The sequence below is a fragment of the Schistocerca nitens genome, chromosome 10, assembly GCF_023898315.1.
Source record: "Schistocerca nitens isolate TAMUIC-IGC-003100 chromosome 10, iqSchNite1.1, whole genome shotgun sequence".
NCBI classification, from domain to species: domain Eukaryota; kingdom Metazoa; phylum Arthropoda; class Insecta; order Orthoptera; family Acrididae; genus Schistocerca; species Schistocerca nitens.
Genome location: NC_064623.1, coordinates 35,182,684 through 35,208,466, shown reverse-complemented (window position 1 = coordinate 35,208,466; position 25,783 = coordinate 35,182,684). Strand labels below are relative to the sequence as shown.

General features: G+C 44.0%; 1 protein-coding gene across 1 annotated transcript in view; it reads right to left on the bottom strand.

Annotated features, from left to right (window-relative positions):
- The window catches only part of LOC126210629 (uncharacterized), a 186,270-nt gene that overhangs the window by 116,183 nt on the left and 44,304 nt on the right, over positions 1-25,783 (bottom strand). The window contains exons 6-7 of the mRNA XM_049939931.1: positions 18,822-19,072; positions 5,430-5,976 (exon numbers count right to left, since the gene is read on the bottom strand). Coding sequence (XP_049795888.1) covers positions 5,430-5,976; positions 18,822-19,072 — 798 coding nt within the window. The remainder of the gene's footprint in view (positions 1-5,429; positions 5,977-18,821; positions 19,073-25,783) is intronic.

Genomic DNA, 25,783 nt, shown 5'->3' with positions numbered 1-25,783 from the left:
CCATTTCTGTCGATGCATTTTTGTAGATGCTGTGGCAGTTTTTGTATGCCCATATCATACCAGGTCGCCGCCATCCTATTCAGAAAGTTATGAACCTGTTCTTTCACCTTGTCGTCGGAGTTGAATGGCTTTCCGGCCAAATATTCGTTTAACCTTGGGGACAGGTGACAGTCACTGGGCGCCAAGTCAGGACTATAGGGTGGGTGGGTGATTATGTTTCACTGAAACTGTTGCAGGAGAGCACCGGTTTGCCGAGTGATGTGTGGGAGGGCGTAGTCATGGAGAATGTGTACACTTGCTGAACATTCCTCTTCTCCGGTTCTGAATTGCCCGTTTGAGTTTTTTTCAGAGTCTCACAGTACCTTTCAGCATTAAATGTGGTCCCAGCGATTCAGCTCCGACGACGAGGTGAAAGAAGAGGTCCATAACTTTCTGAACAGCGTCTACAAAAAAGCATCGACAGAAATGGTGACTATGTCGAAAAATAGCTAAATGTTCAAGCCGTAAACAGATGTAAACCATTGTAGAAATAAACAAGTATATGTAAAAAATAGGAGACCTTACTTTTGGGATTACTCTCGTAACCTTTAGTCGTTGGCTGGCAGACTGTCATACCATTCGGTTTAGCATGGTCTTTGCATGCTACTGACTTATCATCTCCTGCAGATCATTCAATGGCCCACCCAACGCCATTCTCCACATTCATAATTGGCGGCATCTTCTGTCATAATAACCCCAACAGTCCCTGTGGTGTGTCAGTGTGTACGATCAAGTGTGTGTTGAGTGTGCAAGGTAAGTATTCCTCTCTTTCTTAGAAAAACGTTTTGATGCTAGGATGCTATATATTCGATATACCACTTTAAACTGAATTATAGCAAACAGTTTTTCCATCAAGTTATCGTATCTCAAACACTGACTTAAATTTATCAACGTAGTTTCCGTTTTATTTAAAATTCCTGTTTGTCATTCTTATCTTAAGGTTGTTCCTAGGTTATTTCAAGCACTGCCTTGAAATTAGCAACAGATTTTTCTTTCTTTAATATTTCCGACGTATCTTGATTCTTCAAAAGATAAGTATGGCGCTTGCCAAGTTGCTGGAATGTCGTACACAACATAAAAACGTAAAAGGTTTCACACAATTTATTTTTAAATGGGAGAGGAAGGGACTAAGTGCGCCCGCTTTTCGAATCGAACCACTAACCAGCTCAAGCAGGTCAAGCTTTTACACTTTCCTCAACACACTACTGACTAATTGTCTCCGCTTCCCTGTACCTCTCATTTTGCAATGATATTAATTTCTCTGGACTCAGCATTTAAAATGAAAAACATCCACAGGTACAACTTCTTCAGACATGTGTAAAATGCCCCTCTTTCAGTAAAAAAAACACTCCCCCTTCAGACCACGGGTGGCCTACCGGGACCATCCGACCGCCGTGTCATCCGCCAAGGAGGATGCGGATAGGAGGGGCGTGGGGTCAACACACCGCTCTCCCGGTCGTTATGATGGTATTATTGACCGAAGCCGCTACTATTCGATCGAGTAGCTCCTCAATTGGTATCACGAGGCTGAGTGCACCCGGAAAAATGGCAACAGCGCATGGTGGCCAGATGGTCACCCATCCAAGTGCCGTCCACGCCCAACAGCGCTTAACTTCGTTGATCTCACGGGAACCAGTGTATCCACTGCGGCAAGGCCATTGCTCCTTTCAGATAACATCTGTAAATTCGATCGAGTAGCTCCTCAATTGGTATCACTTGGCTGAGTGCACCCGGAAAAATGGCAACAGCGCATGGTGGCCAGATGGTCACCCATCCAAGTGCCGTCCACGCCCAACAGCGCTTAACTTCGTTGATCTCACAGGAACCAGTGTATCCACTGCGGCAAGGCCATTGCTCCTTTCAGATAACATCAGTAAATTAAATTAAAAAATTACTTACGTACACTAAGGTGACAAACGTCATGCGGTAGAAATATGCACATATACATTTGGCTGTAGTATAGCGTTCACGAGGTATAAAAGGACAGTGTACTGGGGAGCTATCATTTGTACTCAGGCGATTCGTATGGTTTCCGACGTGATTAGGGCGCGCGACGCTTACTAACAGACTCTGAAAGCCGAATGTCTTCACTTAACGACCTAGAGCAGCGGTGATTGCGTAGAGTTGTCACTACTAACACACAACCAGGGCTGCGTGACATAACCTCAGAAGTCAATGTGAGATCTACGAAGAATGGACCCGTTACGAAAGCGTGGCGAAAACTGTTAATGGGCTATGGCAGGAGACGGCCGACCCACGTGCCTTTGGTAAAAGCACGCTTCTCCTGGGCTTTTGGGTATATCGGTTGGATCCTAGGCGACTAGAAAACTGTGGCCTGGTCAGATGAGTCCCTATGCGACTAGAAAACTGTGGCCTGGCCAAATGAGTCCCAATTTCAGTTGGTAAGAGCTGATAGTGGGATTACAATGTGGCGCAATTCGCACGAACCCATGAACACACGTTGTCAACAAGGCACTAGATAAGGTGGTGGTGCCCCAAAAATGGTGTGGGCTATGTTTGCATGGAATGAACTGGGTCCTCTAGTCCAACTGAACCCATCATTAACTGGAAATGGTCATGTTTGGCTACTTGGAGACCACTTACAACCGTACTTGGACCTCATGTCCCCAAACAATGATGCACAATGTCACTGGGCCTCAACTGTTCGCGATTGGTTTGGAGAAGATTCTGGACAATTCGAGCCTATGATTTGTCCACCTAGATCGCCCGACACGAATTCCATTGAACATTTCTTGGACATAATTGAAAGGTCAGTGCGTGCACAAAATCCTGCAGCGGTAATACTCTCGCAAATATGGACTGTTATAGAGACAGTTGTTGTTGTTTTGGTCTTCAGTCCAGAAACTGGTTTGATTCAGCTCTCCGAGCTACTCTATTCTGTGCAACCATCGTCCTTATGAATCTGCTTAGTGTATTCATCTCTTGGTCTCCCTACACGCTGCCGTCCAATACTAACTGGTGAGCCCTTGATGCCTCAGATCATGTCCTACCTACCGATCCTTTCATCTAGTCAAGTTGTGCCACAAATTCCTCTCCCCAATTCCGTTCAGTACTTCCTCATTAGTTACGTGGTGGTGGTGGTGGTTAGTGTTTAACATCCCGTCGACAACGAGGTCATTAGAGACGGAATTAGTTACGTGATCTACCCCTTTAATCTTCAACATTCTTCTATAGCACCACATTTGGAAAGCTTCTATTCTCTTCTTGTCTAAACTATTTATCATCCATGTTTCATTTTCATGGCTGCACTCCATATAAATACTACCAGAAAAGACTTTCTCACACTTAAAACTGTACTCGATGTTAAGAAACTTCTTTTCTTCAGGAACGCTTACCTTGTCATTGCCAGTCTACATTTTGTATTCTCTCAACGTCGACCATCATCAGCAGTTATTTTACTTCCCAAATTGCAAAACTCATTTACTCCTTTAAGTGTCTCATTTCCTAATGTCATTCCCTCAGCATCACCTGATTTAATTCAACTACATTCCAATATCCACGATTTGCTTTTGTTGATGTTTATCTTATATCCTCCTTTCAAGACACTGTTCAGTTCAACTGCTCTTCCAGGTCCTTTGCTCTCTCCAACAGAATTACAATGTCATCGGCAGACCTATGGCGGTATGTCTCAGTATTCCTGCGGGGACTTCAAACGACTTGTTGAGTCCATGCCAGGTCGTGTGGCTGCATTATATCCAGCAAAAGGAGGCCCGATACGGTGTTAGTAGGTATCCCATGATTTTTTCCAGCCAGGCACGCAAAGAATAATTTCGTTTCAAGTTGGATTTTCATGTCACACAACATTTATAAGAAACAGCCAGAAAAGGGTAATTTCTAGACAGTCGAAGACAGAATCTCAGGTTTCTCCATATAGAGTGAGAGAAATCAGATGAGCCATGACTGGGAAATCAGTTATTTACAAAGCCTCAATGTAATTTTAAACATAAGATAAAAATAGACGTGGGTTAAAAGCTTCGCAAGAATCTGCAGAAAGGACGAAGTTCTTGTAAGTGTATACTAAGAGTAGATTCTGTTGCCTTCACTTTATAGAACGGCACTTAAAGTAATTTGCGGTTAACATTATGTTCTTGTACTATCTTCGTCTTTGACATAGTCTAATATCACAAAATTTTTCTTGTTTAATTTGTGGAGTGAACGTTAATACGGTATATATGTGTAAATGTTTCACCTGTTGGGTAGAAGAAATAGAGACTTACATCTTATTTTCATATAGATTTAATTTTATTTATTAATTATTTAATGTCATTGCACAAATGAAGATCATATAAGAAAATAGGGAAGCAGTTTTACATGAATCACAGTAATTTTGTGAAACCAGCTAGCTCCTACATTGATAACTTATGACAGGGTTTAGCACAACGAAGACAATACTTGGGGGAAAAAAAAAATATGAAAACACTCGTGGAGATTACAATGTGGATTCCGCAGCCGCGGCCTGTACATTGACTCTCTTTGCCAGATTTATCTCGGCAGATGAACACAATTCTTGTCCTGGCCTGATGACATCGGGGTTCCACCGTGCTAGTAGTCTCTCCCTGAGCAGAGGGAGAGTTGCATTGTTGCAAACGAATAAAACGAAAAGCAGTGGACCCTGTACCATCGTAGCTATATGGACATAGTACACGTACTGTGCTATGCCTTGTGCCTGGTGGAAGCCAATTCTAACAATCGTGCCTATGCCACTTAACGTGACAGTCTTAGCTGACATGTAAAGAATTAGTTTCTTTGAGCCAAACGTCTCTTTACTATAAACTTTGAGCTGCCGCATGGAATTACGAGTACGTCGGTACATGTATCCCACCAGTCCAAGACAAACCATATTGTAAGTTACTGACAGAGAAATTGCGACTATGAATATTACCCGACTGTGCAACAGGTAATATTCGCTCGTTCTTTCCAAAGCAATGGTTGCTACCAGTACTACGCTCCAGGGTATTAGCGAACACAACAGCTGACGGCGGAATACCTTCCTTACTTCAGCACGTTCTAGGTCGCTAGGAAGCCTGAGGTGACGAACGCATGCGTACATTTGGTAGCAGAACGAGTTGAGCCAGATACAGTTCAGAAGAGTTAGTGCGCTATCGATCTGCACCGTCGTAGATAAGTCGGGGACACCAGCCATACGATACAAGACCTCAGAAAACAAGATCTGGATCATACCTGTTATCTGAAAGGACAAGAATATTTTTCCGGGCAAGTTACGTAAATTGGGAAGGTACACGTACACTGCGGCAGTCAAAAATCGGAAGAGAATATTCACTGCTACAAACGTTATTTCTAAAGGTTCTAAGCCCTCGATTTTAAAATCCCTGTACTTCAAGGTGCCACTGTTTAGATTCTCTTTGTAGCTCAGTATTCTGTTTGTCGGCTTGTCTTTCTCCTGTATGTAATATCCACGGTTTGATGAGTACCAACCACGGTGGTCCATGGGGGCGCGACATGCCTCGAGATAACTTGTGGAAGCAAAATCGCGACACTTCAGCAGGAGAATAGCCCTGCAAACAGAGCAGACGGCGTCGGTTGCGTTGAGTTGCGGGCAGGGTTGGTCGTCAGGACCACCGAAAACGCAGCGGGCATCGCGCACAGACTGAATCATACTGAAGGGGACGTCCTGGCAAATGCTGACCGAGTTGACAGTCATCCAGGCGAAGAGGCAGAGGTTGACGTTGGCCCTCTGCGTGTAGGCCAGGTAGCTGGTGACGGGTATGTGGGGCGACCCCTGCGACAGGTCGCGCCACAGCTGCACGCGGCACTGCTCGCGCCGCTTAATGGTTTCCGGAGGCAGGTCTTCCAGTGGGCACGTGGGGTGGTCCAGGGCGTTGGCCAACACCTGCATGCAGCCAGTGTCCACGGACAGCGTAGCGTTGCTTTTGTCCTCCAGCTGCCACTCCTCGCCTGGAAGATCAATGAGAGGAGTTGGGTGGTGGTTGTCGTCGTACGCTGAACGTGCCACAAATGCGGACAACTTTCCACCATAAACGGTTATCGTATTATGCATGTGGCCACCAAACAATCCCATATATGAGTATCTCAACAAAGCACGTCATTCTTACACTGCCAGCTGGTGTGAATTGAATAAGTGTTCTTCAGTATTCTCAGACACTTACGATGATTATATGAAGCTGGTATCTGTTCCCGAAAGAACAGTTACCACTGATGACCGTGCAGCTTCTCTAGAACGAAATGATAATTAAATATAAACCCTTAGCTACCGACAGGTGTTGTTGATATATATCAATGGGGACAGCTGAAAATGTGTGCCCTGACCAGGACTCGAACCCGGTATCTCCTGCTTCCATGGCAGACGCTCCACCTATGTGAGCCACTGAGGGCAGGGACTTATCCCTTGCACGCTTCCCGTGAGTCCCACATTCCCAACTGTCCACAACCTACACTACTGGAAATTAAAATTGCTACACCAAGAAGAAATGCAGATGATAAACGGGTATTCATTGGACAAATATACTACGTCTACATGACTACTCTGCAATTCACATTTAAGTGCTTGGCAGTGGGTTCATCGAATAGACATGTGATTACATTTTCACGCAATTTGGTTGCATAGATCCTGAGAAATCAGTACCCAGACCAACCACCTGTGGCCATAATAATGGCCTTGATACGCCTGGCCATTCACTCAAACAGAGCTTGGATGACGTGTACAGGTACAGCTGCCCATGCAGCTTCAACACGATACCACAGTTCATCAAGAGCAGTGACTGGCGTATTGTGACGAGCCAGTTGCTCGGCCACCATTGACCAGACGTTTTCAATTGGTGAGAGGTCTGGAGAATGTACTGGCCAGGGCAGCAATCGAACATTTTCTGTATCCAGAAAGGCCCGTACAGGACCTGCAACATGCGATCCTGCGTTATCCTGCTGAAATGTAGGTTTTCGCAGGGATCGAATGAAGGGTAGAACCATGGGTCGTAACACATCTGAAATGTAACGTCCACTGTGCAAAGTGCCGTCAATGGGAACAAGAGGTGATCGAGACGTGTAACCAATGGTACCTCATACCATGACGCCGGGTGATACACCAGTATGGCGATGACGAATACACGCTCCCAATGTGCGTTCACTTCGATGTCGCCAAACACGGATGCGACCATCATTATGCTATAAACAGAACCTGGATTCATCCTAAAAATGACGTTTTACCATTCGTGCGCTTAGGTCCGTCGTTGAGTACACCATCGCAGGCGCTCCTGTCTCTGATGCAGCGTCAAGTGTAACTGCAGCCACGGTCTCCGAGCTGATAGTCCGTGCTCTTACAAACGTCGTCAAACTGTTCGTGCAGATGGTTGTTCTCTTGCAAAAGAACCCATCTGTTGACTCAGGGATCGAGACGTGGCTGCACGATCCGTTACAGCCATGAGGATAAGATGTCCGCCATCTCGACTGCTAGTGATACGAGGCCGTTGGGATCCAGCTCGGCGTTCCATATTACCCTCCTGAACCCACTGATTCCATATTCTGCTAACAGTCATTGTATCTCGACCAACGCGAGCAGCTATGTCGCGATACGATAAACCGCAATCGCGATAGGCTACAATCCGACCTTTATCAAAGTCGGAAACGTGATGGTACGCATTTCTCTTCCTTACACGAGGCATCACAACAACGTTTCACCAGGCAACGCAGGTCAACTGCTGTTTGTGTATGGGAAGTCGGTTGGAAACTTTCCTCATGTCAGCACGTTGTAGGTGTGGCCACCGGCACCAACCTTGTGTGAATGTTCTGAAAAGCTAATCATTTGCATATCACAGCATCTTCTTCCTGTCAGTTAAATTTCGTTTCTGTAGCAGGTCATCTTCGTGGTGTAACAATTTTAATGGCAAGTAGTGTACATTCTTAGTGTCGCTATTAGATATTTGCCCATTCAGTGGTATCTGTTCTTTCGGGAACCGCTACCATCTTCATATAGTTAAAGGCTACCCGGCCACTGACCTTCTTCTGTGTGAATGCGCACACTTTGCCCGAACTCTTTCGGGACTCGTCAGCTTAGGCTGGCGCGAGTAATGAGTGAATGTGCAAATACCTATCAGAAACACTACGAATGTAGGTTGTGGACTATTGGGACTGTGGGTCTCACAGGAAGCGTGCAAGGGATAAGTCCCTGCAGTCGCACTCTCCCTCGTGCCCTCGGTGGCTCAGATGGACAGAGCGTCTGCCATGTAAGCAGGAGATCACGGGTTCGAATGCTGGTCGGGCCACACATTTTCAGCTGTCCCCATTGATGTACATCAACAACACCTGTCGGCAGCGAAGGGTTTCGATTTAATTATCATTTCACTTGGGTTGAAGTTGTTGTTTGTCGTATTTTGTTACTATCCTGTAACTTTCTATGCTGACAGTGAAAAGGTGACCATTTTTAAATTAATTTCAATTACAGTACGTGTGTATAAATGTAGACTAAAGCGTCAATATGCTTAAAATAATGAAGGGTAATCATTCAATCACTAGAAAGAAGGAAACTCATCGTCCACATACTATGAGCTATAATTTTGTACCGCCATTTTTGCTCCATTCTTCACAGCTGCAACTGCTAGTTTCAACAATCAATTCTAATTACGCTGCATTCCTCTTCTAAAATTTACAGCACTTATTAATTCGTACTCTTTCAATACTAATATTTGTTAACATGTCTTTTAATGTTTGGAATAAATCATAATTAATTATTCATTTTTTGTAATAATAAGCAACATGCTTTGTTTCATAAATTGCCTCAAAACCTGTACCTGGTAAGAAAATTACAAGCACAATTGGTGCACGTTCATATTCAAATACTATCACAGAAAAGCTTGCAGAAACTCTTGAACTGATAAGAGCTGTCAAAATCAAATGTTGTTGCTGTTGTGGTCTTTAGTCCAGAGACTGGTTTGATGCAGCTCTCCATGCTACTCTATCCTGTGCAAGCTTCTTCATCTCCCAGTACCTACTGCAACCTACATCCATCTGAATCTGTTTAGTGTATTCATCTCTTGGTATCCCTCTACGATTTTTACCCTCCACGCTTCCCTCCAATACTAAATTGGTCATCCCTTGATGTCTCAGAATGTGTCCTACAAACCGATCCCTTCTTCTAGTCATGTTGTGGCACAATCTCCTCTTCCCTATAATTCTATTCAGTACCTCCTCATTAGTTATGTGATCTACCCATCTAACCTTCAGCATTCTTCTGTAGCACCACATTTCGAAAGCTTCTATTCTCTTATTGTCTAAACTATTTATCGTCCACGTTTCACTTCCATACATGGCTACACTAAATACAAATATTTTCAGAAAAGACTTCCTGACAAATCTATACTCGATGTTAACAAATTTCTCTTCTTCAGAAACGGTTTCCTTGCCATTGCCAGTCTACATTTTATATTCTCTCTATTTCGTCCATCATCAGTTATTTTGCTCCCCAAATAGCAAAACTCATTTACTTCTTTAAGTGTCTCATTTCCTAATGTAATTCCCTCAGCATCACCCGATTTAATTTGACTGCATTCCATTATCCTCGTTTTCCTTTTGTTGATGTTCATCTTATATCCTCCTTTCAAGACACTGTCCATTCCGTTCAACTGCTCTTCCAAGTCCTTTGCTGTCTCTGACAGAATTACAATGTCATCGACGAACCTAAAAGTTTTTATTTCTTCTCCATGGATTTTAAATCCTACTCCGAAGTTTTCTTTTGTTCCCTTTACTGCTTGCTCAATATACAGATTGAATAACACCAGGAAGAGGCTACAACCCGGTCTCACTCCCTTCCCAACTACTGCTTCCCTTTCATGTCCCTCGACTCTTATAACTGCCATCTGATTTCTGTACAAATTGTAAATAGCCTTTCTCTCCCTGTATTTTACCCCTGCCACCTTCAGAATTTGAAAGAGAGTATTCCAGTCAACATTGTCAAAAGCTATCTCTTACAAATGTTAGAAACGTAGATTTGCCTTTTCTTAATCTATTTGCTAAGATATGTCGTAGGGTCAGCATTGCCTCACGTTTTCCAACATTTCTACGGAATCCAAACTGATCTTCCCCGAGGTCGGCTTCTACCAGTTTTTCCATTCATCTGTAAAGAATTCGTGTTAGTATTTTGCAGCTGTGGCTTATTAAACTGATAGTTCGGTAATTTTCACATTTTTCAACCCCTGATTTCTTTGGGATTGGAATTATTTTATTGTTTTTGAAGTCTGAGGGTATTTCGCCTGTCTCATACATCTTCTTCACTAGATGGTACAGTTCTGTTACTTCAGAATCCCATAGGGAGTTGTAAATGCACAGAGTGGTCTAATAGGGCACAGGTTAAATTATAAATTATTCGTAAAAGCGCTGCACACGAAAAAGTATGGTCGCCCTGCAGTGTCCTCAGTACAAGATGAGGTTGCGTTTTTACACCACACTGAAGCTGTCAGCCATTTCGCATTTCCTATCGATATATGATTTGAGGTCCATTCTTAAGAACTACGAGGGTTGGAACTTTAATAGAGGCAAATATTTATTTACAACTTACACAAAGCAGACACATGTTCCCAAGTTTTCCTGTCCTTGTGTATAACCCCTTGCCAGCAATGTGGATGTCGTAGGGCACATGCAGCAGCGCCAGATGTGTTGATACACCGAGTGGAGCGGTCTACTTCCTGACGAATCTCTGTGACAGTTCTGAAACGAATGCCATAAAGCGGTTCCTGCGCCAGACACTTGTTGTCTTTTATATGCGTTGCCGACCGAGTGTACATGTAAAGGTCTGGAAAACTGGACTATTTATTCAAGGGCATGGATGTGTGTGATGTCCTTAGTTTAGTTAGGTTTAAGTAGTTCTAAGTTCTATGGGATTGATGATCTCAGACGTTAAGTCCCATAGTGCTCAGAACCATTTGAACCATTTGAAAAGAGGCCAGAGCAATTAACAGCCCAGAAGTGACATCACATAGCGATGTCGATTTCAAAATAGTACTAGGTGACGAAACCAGAGTCACTATTGTGTCGTCAGCAACTCGCTATCGACCAGGCTGGCCACAGAAACAAAGGTGTGTGATCTAAAAATTGTTAATAGGCATGATTATTTGTCAACTACGGTGAACTATACCTCGGTGTGGTTACAGGCATAGAGAAAAACAGATCGTAAGTAAATGTATTGGATAATCCAATAAGAGCTGGAAGTGACCTGCTGCAGAAGATAAAGTTTGGTATGACGTTGGAAGTGCTGTAGAAGGGATTTCTGAGTCCAAGGAACTATCACCACATGGATATTGTAAAAATACTTTTTAAAATAGACACGGACCTTAAAAGCCATATAAGACAATTGCATTAATACATTAGAATCATTACGCGTATGAGGCAAAAAAAAAAGAAACACATGCACCACAAAGGAATTATCCGAATGGGACAGAAATCGGTAGATGTGATATAAACTCCTGGAAATTGAAATAAGAACACCGTGAATTCATTGTCCCAGGAAGGGGAAACTTTATTGACACATTCCTGGGGTCAGATACATCACATGATCACACTGACGGAACCACAGGCACATAGACACAGGCAACAGAGCATGCACAATGTCGGCACTAGTACAGTGTATATCCACCTTTCGCAGCAATGCAGGCTGCTATTCTCCCATGGAGACGATCGTAGAGATGCTGGATGTAGTCCTGTGGAACGGCTTGCCATGCCATTTCCACCTGGCGCCTCAGTTGGACCAGCGTTCGTGCTGGACGTGCAGACCGCGTGAGACGACGCTTCATCCAGTCCCAAACATGCTCAATGGGGGACAGATCCGGAGATCTTGCTGGCCAGGGTAGTTGACTTACACCTTCTAGAGCACGTTGGGTGGCACGGGTTACATGCGGACGTGCATTGTCCTGTTGGAACAGCAAGTTCCCTTGCCGGTCTAGGAATGGTAGAACGATGGGTTCGATGACGGTTTGGATGTACCGTGCACTATTCAGTGTCCCCTCGACGATCACCAGTGGTGTACGGCCAGTGTAGGAGATCGCTCCCCACACCATGATGCCGGGTGTTGGCCCTGTGTGCCTCGGTCGTATGCAGTCCTGATTGTGGCGCTCACCTGCACGGCGCCAAACACGCATACGACCATCATTGGCACCAAGGCAGAAGCGACTCTCATCGCTGAAGACGACACGTCTCCATTCGTCCCTCCATTCACGCCTGTCGCGACACCTCTGGAGGCGGGCTGCACGATGTTGGGGCGTGAGCGGAAGACGGCCTAACGGTGTGCGGGACCGTAGCCCAGCTTCATGGAGACGGTTGCGAATGGTCCTCGCCGATACCCCAGGAGCAACAGTGTCCCTAATTTGCTGGGAAGTGGCGGTGCGGTCCCCTACGGCACTGCGTAGGATCCTACGGTCTTGGCGTGCATCCGTGCGTCGCTGCGGTCCGGTCCCAGGTCGACGGGCACGTGCACCTTCCGCCGACCACTGGCGACAACATCGATGTACTGTGGAGACCTCACGCCCCACGTGTTGAGCAATTCGGCGGTACGTCCACCCGGCCTCCCGCATGCCCACTATACGCCCTCGCTCAAAGTCCGTCAACTGCACATACGTCCACGCTGTCGCGGCATGCTACCACTGTTAAAGACTGCGATGGAGCTCCGTATGCCACGGCAAACTGGCTGACACTGACGGCGGCGGTGCACAAATGCTGCGCAGCTAGCGCCATTCGACGGCCAACACCGCGGGTCCTGGTGTGTCCGCTGTGCCGTGCGTGTGATCATTGCTTGTACAGCCCTCTCGCAGTGTCCGGAGCAAGTATGGTGGGTCTGACACACCGGTGTCAATGTGTTCTTTTTTCCATTTCCAGGAGTGTACATGTAAAGGTCTGGAAAACTGGACTATTTATTCAAGAGCAATAGCTTCACAAATTGAGAAAATCAATAACAATCTCTGGTCCTTATGTAAGCATTTATTCGTCTTGGCACTGCACTGACTGTTAGAGTTGTTGGACTGCTCCTGAGGGATATCGTGGCAAATTTTGTCTGATTGGCGCGTTAGATCGTCAAAATTCCGAGATGGTTGGAGGGGCCTGTTTTTGTGTCAGTTTTGTTGATGGAGAATTCATGTTACTTTACTGTGACAGATCCTAGTGTATATCCACGGAAGATTCGCATGTTCCTACAGCGATAATACACGCTAGCGTTTTCTAGATATGGACCACGAACACTGAATGTACCACATAGCTCTCACGCATTATTGTTCATCGTGACGAGTGACCACTCAACCTAGGGACTGTAATGGGACGTCTAGTGTCAAAACCTGAAGAAGGTGTGAACTTTGAACAAATGTAAAATTGTGTGGTTAAAAGTGATGGTGGCACCTACCTCCTTTTTTCCTTCTCTCTCTTTTTTTGTTTTTGTTTTTTTTAGTGCTGCCCGTCAGTGGTACTGTAAATTTTTTGCGGGTACTCGTACGCTACTTCGATTTCGTTTCTACGGCTCATATTTGAAACAAAGAGGAAAGGCGTTAAGTATACAGTAGTTGGAAAAAGTCGTCCTAAGGAAGACAAAGATAATTAACATTTTCCATATAATTGTAACTGCGATGAAGTTGTCATAAAGAGATTAATGAAGTTACGACTGTCTAGTTCTCAAGAGGAAAACTGTTATTCTTAATTGAAACTAAATGAGAAGCATACTTCGGATGTTCTATTCGAATAATTCGTTTATTACAAAAAGTTCTCTTAAACGGGAATATACACAAAAGTGTAAAAAGTTACTTTTTTTGAACGTAACAGAAAAATAGAAGAAAGCCAGTAAAGGTGGCAAATTACATCGGTGTTCTTAGTTGTAACGTAATCGTGATACAGTATCAAACAGATACAACAGAAGATAGTAGTTTTCGCTGGATCTAACTTTCTTTACGTAACAAGTTTACTTAAGTAAATTTACTATTGGAACTGACACACGACCGTAGAGCAAAAAGTTTTATTTTTAGTATAGAACCCATTATTAAATTTAAAGGAAATTAGCTTATGTAGACAGCACGATTTATTTATGAAAGTATACGATAGATAATTCACAGTGCAATCAGCTTTAAATGGTTATAAGTTTTGTATATCTGTGCAATTAATTCCAACCAGGTAGAGTTCATGTTACCCACACGTTTCTCTAACGCGAGCGCTTCCGTATACATTTTCCCATACTTTGAAATTCACGCATACATATGAGAATTACTTAAGAATTAGGGAATATCTTATGATAGCAAGACAGTCAGATGCGTCAACTTTAACAGTGCTTATACGTATATTATTTCAGTTAGAAGCCACACTGAAGAGCCAAATAAACTGGTGCACCTGCCTAATATTGTGTAGCACACCCACGAGAACAAAGAAGTGCCGCAGCACGAATTTGCATGGACTCGATTAATGTCTGAAGTAGTGCTCGAAGGAGCTGACACCATGAATCCTGCAGGGCTGTCCCTCAATCCGTAAGAATACGAGGGGATGGAAATCTCTTCTGATCAGCCGACGTTGCAACGCTTCCCAGAAATGCTGGCTGGTTCAAATGGCTCTGAGCACTACGGAACTTAACATCCGAGGTCATCAGTCCCCTAGAACTTAGAACTACTTAAACCTAACTAACCGAAGGACGTCACACACATCCATGCCCGAGGCACGATTCGAACCTGCGACTGTAGCAGCAGCTAGGTCCCCGACTGAAGCGCCTAGAACCGCTCGGCCCCCAGAAATGGGAGTTCGGTGGCTAGCGGAAGTGTTTAAACCCAGAAAAGTGTTCTTGGAGCCACTGCGTAGCAATTCGGGTTATGTGGGGTGTCGCATTGTCCTGCTGGAATTGCCCAAGTCTTTCGGAATGAACAATGGACATGAATAGATGCAGATGATCAGACAGGATGCTTATGTACGTGTCACCTGTCAGAGTCGAATCTAAACGTATCAGGGGTCCCATATCACTCCAACTGCACACGCCCCACACCATTACATAGCGTACACTACCTTGAATTCATGAGGTTGTCTCCAAGCCCGAACACGTGCATCCGCTCGATACAATTTGAAACGAGACTCGCCCGACCAGGCAACATGTTTACACTCATCAACAGTCCAATATCGTTGGTGACTGTCCCAGGCTAGGAGTAAAGCTTCGTATCGCGTAGTTATCAAGGGTACACGAGTGGGTCTTCAGCTCCGAAAGCCCATATCAATGATGAATGGTTCGCACGCTGAGACTTGTTGATGGTCTGGCATCGAAATCTGTAGAAATTTGCGAAAGGATTGCACTTCTGTCACGTTGAACCATTCTCTTCAGTCGTCGTTCATCCCGTTCCAGCAGGATCTTTTTCCGGCCGCAGCGATGTCGGAGATTTGATGTTTTACCGGATTCCTGATATTCAAGTCACACTCGTGAAATGGTCATACTGGAAAATCCATAGTTCGTCGCTACCTCGGAGACAATGTGAGCCGTCTCTCGTGCGCCGACTATAACAGTACGTTCAGACTCACTTAAATTTTGATATACCACCGATCTAACAACTGCGCCAGACACTTGTTGTCTTATATAGGCGTCACCGACCGCAGCGCCGTATTCTGCCTGTTTACATACCTCTGTAATTGAGTACACATGCTTAGACAAGTTTCTTTGGCTCTTCAGTGTATTTTCAAGTACGTGGTTGCACAGGGCTAAATATACTAGCCGGCCGCTGTGGACGACCGGTTCTATTTTTATTACTAACAGGGCCATTTATTTAAATTTGACTTGCAATCTCATCCCTCAGGCTGGCCAGGGTGGCCGAGCGATTCTAGACGCTACAGTCTGGAACCGCGTGACTGCTACGGTCGCAGGTTCGAATCGTGCCTCGGGCATGGATGTGTGCGATGTCCTCAGGTTAGTTAGGTTTAAGTAGTTCTAAGTTCTAGGGGACTGATGACCTCAGGTGTTAACTCCCATAGTGCTGAGAGCCATTTGAACCACTTTTATATATACTATATCATAAATCGAGACCGATTACTGAGGCGGCCTAGTACACCTTGTTTCGGTGGGCAGAGCCCTCCTTCTCAACTCCCTGCAGCCACATGAGAGTTCGTTCATAACGTTGAAAACGATCCTTACTTGTTAATACACATCCACACAGATATTTCTCAGATTTACTGTAGATCAGAGTACTGACATATAAGCGTAGTCCAAGCAGTCTCCTTTAGTAGTCCTGGCGCACCTTTTAAGTGTTCTGCCAATGAATCGCAGTCTTTGGTTTGCTCTACCCACAATATGATCTATGTGATCGTTCCAATTTAGGTTATTTGTAGTTGTAATCCCTAAGTATTTAGTTGAATTTACAGCCCTCAGATTTGTGTGACTTATCGCGTTATCGAAATTTAGCTGATTTCTTTTAGTATTCATGTGAATAACTTCACACTTTTCTTTACTCAGGGTCAATCATTTTGCAAGTCGTTTTGATCATCTGATGACTTCACAAGAAGTTAAATGACACCATGATCTGCAAACAATCTAAGACGGCTACTCAGATTGTCTACTATGTCGTTAATAGAGATCAGGAACAATAGAGGGCCTATAACACTTCTTTGGGGAACGCCGGATATTACTTCTGTTTTACTCGATGACTTTCCGTCCATTACTACGAACTGAGACCTTTCTGACAGGAACTCACGAATCCAGTCGCACAACTGAGGCGATACTCCATAGGCACACAGTTTGGTTAGAGGACACTTGTGAGAAACGGTGTCGAAAGCCATCTGGAAATCTAAAAATATGGAATCAATTTGACATCCCCTGTCGATAGCACTTATTACTTCATGAGTACAAAGACCTAGTTGTGTTTCACAACAACGATATATTCTGAATCCGTGCTGACTGTATGTCAATAAATCTTCTTCGAGGTACCTTATAATGTTCGAATACAGTATATGTTCCAAAACAATACTGAAAATCGACGTTCGTGATATGGTCCTGTAATTCAGCGGATTACTCCTACTTCCCTTTTTGGGTATTGGGGTGACTTGAGCAATTTTCCCCTCTTTAGGTACGGATCTTTCTGTGAGCGAATGGTTGTATATAATTGCTAAATATGGAACTATTTAATAGCATACTCTGAGAGGAGCCTGACTTGTATACAATCTGGACCGGAGGCCTTGCCTTTATTAAGTAATTTAAGCTGCTTAGTTACACCGAGGATATCTACTACTATGTTTCTCATCTTGGCAGTTGTTCTTGATTGTAATTCAGGAATATTTACTTCGTCTTCCTTGGTGAAAGAATTTCGGAAAACCGTGATTAATAACTCTGCTTTCGTGGCACTGTCATCAGTGACTTCACCGTTGTTATCCCGCAGTGAAGGTATTGATTGCGTCTTGCCACTGGTGTGCTTTATGTATGACCAGAATCTCTTTGGGTTTTCTGCCAGATTTCGAGACAGAATTTCGTTGTGGAAATTTTTAAAGCATCTCGCATTGAAGTACGCGCCACATTTCGAGCTTCTGTAGAACTTGGCCAATCTTGGGGATTTTGCGTTCTTTTAAATTTGGCATGCTTTATTCGTTGCTACTGCAACAACGATCTGACCAGTTTTGTGTACCATTGGGGATCGGTACCATCACTTATTAATTTATGTGGTATAGGCCTATATCTCTCAAATGCTGTCGATACTATCTCTTTGAAAACATCCCGCAACTTTTTTACACTTACATGATAATTTCCGTAAGATTAATGGATTTCTATTGTTAATGTTAAGCCTCTGGTTTAGTCAGGTTATCCAGGTCCCATCTCCTTAAATTCCCACCTTTTTGCAGTTTCTTCAGTTTTAATCTACAGTTCATAACCAATAGATTGTGGTCAGAGTCCACATCTGCCCCTGGAAATGTCTTACAATTTAGAACCTGGTTCCTAAATCTCTGTCTTACCAGTATATAATCTGTCTGATACCTTCTAGTATCTCCAGGCTTCTTCCATGTATACAGCCTTCTTTCATGATTCTTGAACTGAGTGTTAGCTATGATTAAGTTGTGTTCTGTGCAAAATTCTACCAGGCGGCTTCCTCTTTTATTTCTTAGCCCCAATCCATATTCACCTACTACGTTTCCTTCTTTCCCTTTTCCTACTACCGAATTCCAGTCACCCATGACTATTACATTTTCGTCTCCCTTCACTATCTGAATAATTTCTTTGATTTCATCATACATTTCTTCAATTTCTTCGTCATCTGCAGAGCTAGCTGGCATATAAACTTGTACTACTGTAGTAGGCGTGAGCTTCGTGTCTATCTTGGCCACAATAATGCGTTCACTATGCTGTTTGTAGTAGCTTAGCCGCACCCCTACTTTTTTATTCATTATTAAACCTAATCCTGCATTACCCCTATTTGATTCTGTATTTATAACCCTGTATTCACCTGACCAAAAGTCTTGTTCCTCCTGTCACCGAACTTCAGTAATTCCCACTATATCTAACTTTAACCCATCCATTTCCCTTTTTAAATTTCCTAACCTACATGCCTTATCCTGTATAGTACAGGAGTCAAAAACACGTCGAAATGAAGTGTTAGCTTGAGACAAATCCAGATGGAAAGCTGCCAGCCAGTCGAAAGATCGAAGATGGAAAGCATACCAGCAACTATCGCAATTATCCTACGTGATGTAGAAAATCACGGAAGATCCAAAAGTGAATATCTACAGGTGTTTTTTGTACTTGATTCCTCGAATGACAGTAGAGTCAACAGCCTTCGGTGCAAAAACGTGAAGCGCGTGTATCCCAGAATCAAACTTACCTTTGATGTCGATAGGTGGTGCATTTTGTGTTCTAGGGAAGCTGGTGATAAAGTAATGAATTTTGTAAAGTGGCAGGAAACTTCGAGCTGCGTCGAACCAGACGTGGTAGTAGAAGCCATAGAGCGCGTCGGCGAGAGCGAAAATTGGTGATGCCTCTGGCTGTTGCTTCTCACACTGGGCGCTGAAGTCGTCGCGAAAGGAGAGGTACTGCCCGTGGTACGACAACAGGCGATTATTCAACAGCGGCAGCCTGTTGGCGCACGAGCAGCGAGGTTAAACGTTACAAGCAAATAAAACAAACACGCCAAATCATGTACAGTGCATGCAAGAACGTAAAAATATGCATGATCAAATTTTCACTCTGCAGCGGAATGTGTGCGAGGATTTGAAACTTCCTGACAGATTAAAACTGCTTACTGGACTGCGACTAGAACCGTCGTGTTTTGTTTTTTAAGTAATGGTCTTTCCTTGTGATGAGCTACAGCGATACACATGGCGGTCCATTGACCGTGACCGGGCCAAATATCTCACGAAATAAGCATCAAACGAAAAAACTACAAAGAACGAAACTTATCTAGCTTGAAGGGGAAAACCAGATGGCGCTATGGTTGGCCCGCTAGATGGCGCTGCCATAGGTCAAACGGATATCAGCTGCGTTTTTTTAAATAGGAACGCCCATTTTTATTACATGATCGCGTAGTACGTAAAGAAATATGAATGTTTTAGTTGGACCGCTCTTGTCGCTTTGTGATACATGGCGCTGTAATAGTCACAAACATACGGCTCAAAATTTTAGACGAACAGTTGCTAACAGGTAGGTTTTTTAAATTAAAATACAGAACGTAGTTACGTTTGAACATTTTATTTCGGTTGCTCCAATGTGATACATGTATCTTAAGTTAACTTATGATAACTGAGAATGCATGCTGTTACAGCGTGATTACCTGCAACTACCACATCAATGCAATCAATGCTAAAAATTATGTCCGCCAACCTCAATGCATTTGGCAACACGTGTAATGACGCATGATCTCAGGAGTTGTCGGTGGATCACGATAGCAAATACCCTTCAACATTCTACACAGAAAGATATCCGGGGACGTCAGATCCGGTGAACGACCAATCCACCTGTCATGAAATACGCTATTCAATACCGCTTCAACTGCACGCGACCTATACGCCGGACATCCATCATGTCGGAAGTACATCGCCATTCTGTCATGCAGTGAAACATCTTGTAGTAACGTCGGTAGAACAGTACGTAGGAAATCAGCATACATTGCACCATTTAGTTTGCCATCGATAAAATGGGGGCCAATTATCCTTCCTCCCATAATGCCGCACCATAGATTAACTCGCCAAGGTCGCTGATGTTCCACTTGTCGCAGTCGTCGTGTATTTTCCGTTGCCCAATAGTGCAAATTATCCCGGTTCACGTTACCGCTGTTGGTGAATGACGCATCGTCGCTAAATAGAAAACGTGAAAAAAATCTGTCTTCCTCCCGTAATTTCTCTTGTTCCAGTGGCAGAACTGTACACGGCGTTCAAAGTCGTCGCCATGCAATTCCTGGTGCATAGTAATATGGTACGGGTGCAATCGATGTTGATGTAGCAATCTCAACACCGTCGTTTTTGAGATTCCCGATTCTCGCGCAATTTGTCTGTTACTGATATGCGGATTCGCCGTGACTGCAGCTAAATCACCTACTTGGTCATCATCATTTTTTGCAGGTCGTGTTTGACGTTTCACATGTGACTAAACACTTCCTGTTTCCTTAAATAACGTAACTATCCGGAGAACGGTCCAGACACTTGGATGATGTCATCCAGGATACCGAGCAGCATACATAGCACACTCCCGTTGGGCATTTGGATCACAATAGCCACACATCAACACGATATCGCACTTTTCCGCAGTTGGTAAACGGTCGATTTTAACACGGGTAATGTATCACGAAGCAAATACCTTCCGCACTGGCGGAATGTCACGTGATACGACGTACTTATACTTTTATGACTATTATCGCGCTATCTATCACAAAGCGAAAAAAGTGGTCCAACTAAAACATTCATATTTCTTTATGTACTACACGAATATCTAATAAGAAATGGGGGTTCCTATTTAAAAACAAAACGCAATTGATATCCGTTTGATCTATGGCAGCGACATCTAGCGGGCCAACCAATGCGCCATCTGGTTTCCCCCTTCAAGCGACAAGTTTCGTTCTTTGAAGTTTTATTGTTTGACGCTTATTTCGTGAGATATTTGGCCCAGTCACTATCAATGGACCACCCTGTATAACGTTAAACAAATGTTGATGAAATTTTTTATCATTGCCAACAGGTTCTTCTATTTTACATAAAGAATGGAACTTTAACGGACGACAATAGCAGTGTACATTTTTCATCCGCAAAAGACGTACGCAAATGTCTATGTTCTGTGTTATTCCCCCCATCTCCGGACAATCCAAGGCACGCTCCCGACTCTCCTCAAGCTCCTTTCCGGCCGTACGTGGGGTCTGGACCCCTCCACCATCCTCCACACCTATAAATCCCTCATCCGCCCACCCTGCCTGGAACTCCGCCCCTCCTACCTTTTACAAATTCCTTCAGATCCTTGAATGCCATGCCGTCCGCCTCGCCTATCGCATCCGTCTCCCCTCCCCCATGCGGATCCTGTACGACCTAATTCCGTTCCCCCACCTCCTACTTTTCCTCGAACAGATACGGATCCTCTAAACCTCCCGTAAACTCGATCCTCCTCACCCGCTTGTCTCATCCATCCTCTCCCACCCCCGTCCGCTGCCGTGACTGTATTCCCACGTCCCACCTGCTCTCCATCTCTCCACCCTCCTTACCCTCTCCCATGGTGGCTTCCGCCAGCTCCCCCTCCGTGATGATGCCCTCCTCCCATCCATCTACCCCTCCTACCAACTTTGATCCTTCCTCCCACTTCCTGTGTTTTTTCCTTTGGACACCCTCCCTCCCTTCTCTCCTCCTTCCCTGCCTCCTCCCTTTCTTCCCACTCCTCCCCCGGGCTTCCCCTACCCCCGTCCCTCTACTCCTCCTCCCATCTCCTCTACCATTGGCATCTTCGCTCTCCTATCTCCCTCTCCGACCCCCCCTCCTCCTCTCTTGGCAGGTCCCTGGACTCGCACACGTTACGTGAACATTCGCGCGTCGGAGATCATCGCCATCCGTTTCTCGTGTGTGCCGTCGTGTTTTGTGTTTAGTGTATTCGATAGATAGCGCCGTTTCCGAGATAAATAGCACTGAATTTAACCAATCAGACCGTTTCGTGATCAAATTTCAAGCTCGCCGCCAGGAATAATTACTGTCAGTTGGTGTCAGCGTAGATGACAGCATACGAAACTGTTCGATATTGAGTCGTCCCATTTTTATATCATTTTTCTGGTTTTCGGGAAAGCAAACCAAAAACACGTTCAGCAACCCCGTTAATTGAAGCTGCACACTCAGTAACTTGATTGGATAACTTCAGTGCTAATTGACTCAGAAACAGCGCAATGTATCTAATTTTCTTTGTGACATTTATTTCTGACTGTAACCTGCCCTGTAACGCCCTTAGACGCTGATCAGACTTTTCCTGACCACCCTGTGTACAGGGCGAGTCACTAACTATTGCCACCTAGAATAAATCCGAAAGTATGATAGTAGCTGAAAAGTTTGTGCGACATATGTTGCATGGGACAACGGGGGTCATAATATGACGTTGGTTTTTTGTTGCTCGGTGTGGTCGCTTCAGAGATATGAAGATCAACTTCATTTTTTAAATGGGATGCTATAGTCGGGTACTTATTTTCTGACGGCGGCTATCGAAACGAATCCAATGATGTGTAACAGTAAGGTCTTTGAAGGTCATCGAAGATAAAAAATGTGGTTGTTGTCTTCAGTCCTGAGACTGGTTTGATGCAGCTCTCCATGCTACTCTATCCTGTGCAAACTTCTTCATCTCCCAGTACCTACTGCAGTCTACATTCTTCTGAATCTGCTTAATGTATTCATCTCTTGGTCTCCCTCTACGATTTTTACCCTCCACGCTGCCCTGCAGTACTAAACTGGTGATCACTTGATGCCTCAGAATATGTCCTACCAACTGATCCCTTCTTCTAGTCAAGTTGTGCCACAAACTCCTCTTCTCTCCAATTCTATTCAATACCTCCTCATTAGTTATGTGGTCTACCCATCTAATCTTCAGCATTCCTCTGTAACACCACATTTCGAAAGCTTCTATTCTCTGCTTGTGTAAACTATTTATCGTCCATGTTTCACTTCCATACATGGCTACACTCCATACATATACTTTCAGAAACGACTTCCTGACACTTAAATCAATACTCGATGTTAACAAATTTCTCTTCTTCAGAAACGCTTTCCTTGCCATTGTCAATCTACATTTTATATCCTCTCTACCTCGACCATCATCAGTTATTTTGCTCCCCAAATAGCAAAACTCCTTTACTACTTTAAGTGTCTCATTTCTTAATCTAATTCCCTCAGCATCACCCGACTTAATTCGACTACATTCCATTATTCTCGTTTTGCTTTTGTTGATGTTCATCCTATACCCTCCATTCAAGACACTGTCCATTCCGTTCAACTGCTCTTCCAAGTCCTTTGCTGTCTCTGACAGAATTACAATGTCATCGGCGAACCTCAAAGTTTTTATTTCTTCTCCATGGATTTTAATACCTACTCCGAACTTTTCTTTTGTTTCCTTTACTGCTTGCTCAGTATACAGATTGAATAACATCGGGGATAGGCTACAACCCTGTCTCACTCCTTTACCAACCACTGCTTCCCTTTCATGCCCCTCGACTGTTATAACTGCCATCTGGTTTCTGTACAAATTGTAAATAGCCTTTCTCTCCCTGTATTTCACACCTGCCGCCCTTAGAATTTGAAAGAGAGTATTCCAGTCAACATTGTCAAAAGCTTTCTCTAAGTCTACAAATGCTAGAAATGTAGGTTTGCCTTTCCTTAATCTTTCTTCTAAGATAAGTCGTAGGGTCAGTATTGCCTCACGTGAATGTGGTATGAGCAACCATTTACAGAAGATGTTCGAAGTGATGACCATTGGTAACTATGCAGTGCTGCAATCTTCCTATCATGTATTGAGTGATAAACCTTATCTGTTCGGCACATGCTCTGACAATTCTCTCTCGTATATCATGCAAATAGTAAATATTCGCCGAATACGGCCTATCCATCTAACGTGCCATCGATATGTAAACACCATTCGATGGTTTCACAATACGTCACTAATGGGAACGACATGACTAGTATCGTCGAATCAAGCGAATCTGAAAGATGTATTCCTTCGAAGAACAAGTCGATATGCTTCTCATTTACAGAGACTGTCAACAAAATTCAGTGAAATCTACAGAGTTATTCTCTAAAAGATATCCCCAACGTACTCACCCTACACGTGTGTATGATAAATTGAGAACAACTGGATCAAAAATGGATCTGAGCACTATGGGACTTAACATCTGAGGACCTCAGTCCCCTACAACTTACAACTACTTAAACCTGACTAACCTAAGGACATCACACACATCCATGCCCGAGTCAGGATTCGAACCTGCGACCGTAGCGGTGGCGCGGTTCCAGACTGAAGCGCCTAGAACCGCTCGTCCACATGCAACTGTTTCTTCAACGCATCAGGAACACATCCGGCAAAGGATAGTTACTAACGAGGGAACGTAAATAGGTACTCTTGCAACTGTGTTTCGAGATCCTTGTGTTGGTTCGCGTCAAATTGCAAGGCAATATGTTCTGCATCGCCATAAATATCAACCTTACCATACCAGTCTACTAGAATTAACTGGTACAGATTGTATGCATCACATTGAATTCTGCCGATGGACTTAACTTCAGATTTAGAGGAATGACACATTTATTAATGTGATTTTATTTACTGACGAGGCTACATTCACGAACCATGGAAGCGCTAATTTGCATAACATGCATTACCGGGCAACTGAAAATCCGTGTTGCCTGCGACAAGTTACACACCAAAAACCGTGGTCGGTGAATGTACGGTGTGGGATTCTGGAGGAGAGAATTATAGTCCCCTATTTCATCGAAGGAAATCTTAATGGTAGGAAGTACACCACATTCTTGTAAGAAACATTAGGTCTGTTTTTGGAAGAAATACCTTTAGGAACAAGGAACAGAATGTGGTATCTACACGATGGGTGTCCGGAACAGTTTTCGCTGACGGCTAGACATGAGTTGCAGAGACAATTCCCAAATCGTTGGATTGGACGCGGTGATGTGTCGTGGCCGGCTCGTTCGGCATACTTGATGCCTCTGTATTTATTCTTGAGGGGATTCGTAAAAGACATTGTTTATAAATACGTTCCAGCTACACCTGAAGATATGCGAGAGAGAATTGTCAGGGCATGTGCTTCGATAAGTGCCGATGTGATAAGGAATACCACTCAATCCATCATAAGAACATTGTGGCTCTGCAGTATTACCAATGGTCATCAATCTTCTGTAAATGGACGTTCATGCCACCTTTGTGACCTTCGTTGACCTTCAAAGACCTTACTGTTACACATCATTGGATTCGTCTCGATAGCCGCTATCAGAAAATAAGTACCAGATTATAGCATCCCATTAAAAAAAAAGTGGACCTTCATACCTCCGAAGCGGCCGAACCTAGAAACAAAAAAATAACGTCATATTATGGACCCCGTTGTCCCATGCCACTTTTGTCGCACAAACTTTTCAGCTCCTATCATACTTTCGGAGTTATTCTTGGTGGCAACAGTTAGTGACTCACCGTATAGTCTGAATTGATTTTAAATGTATACAGAGGGGTCCAGAAAAATGTAGACGCTCTTTAATAGTCAGTATTAATAGGACAAAATGACATTCCGTTACAATTATTGCACAAGTGGAGGGTTATTTTACGTGATTAATGTGATCCCCA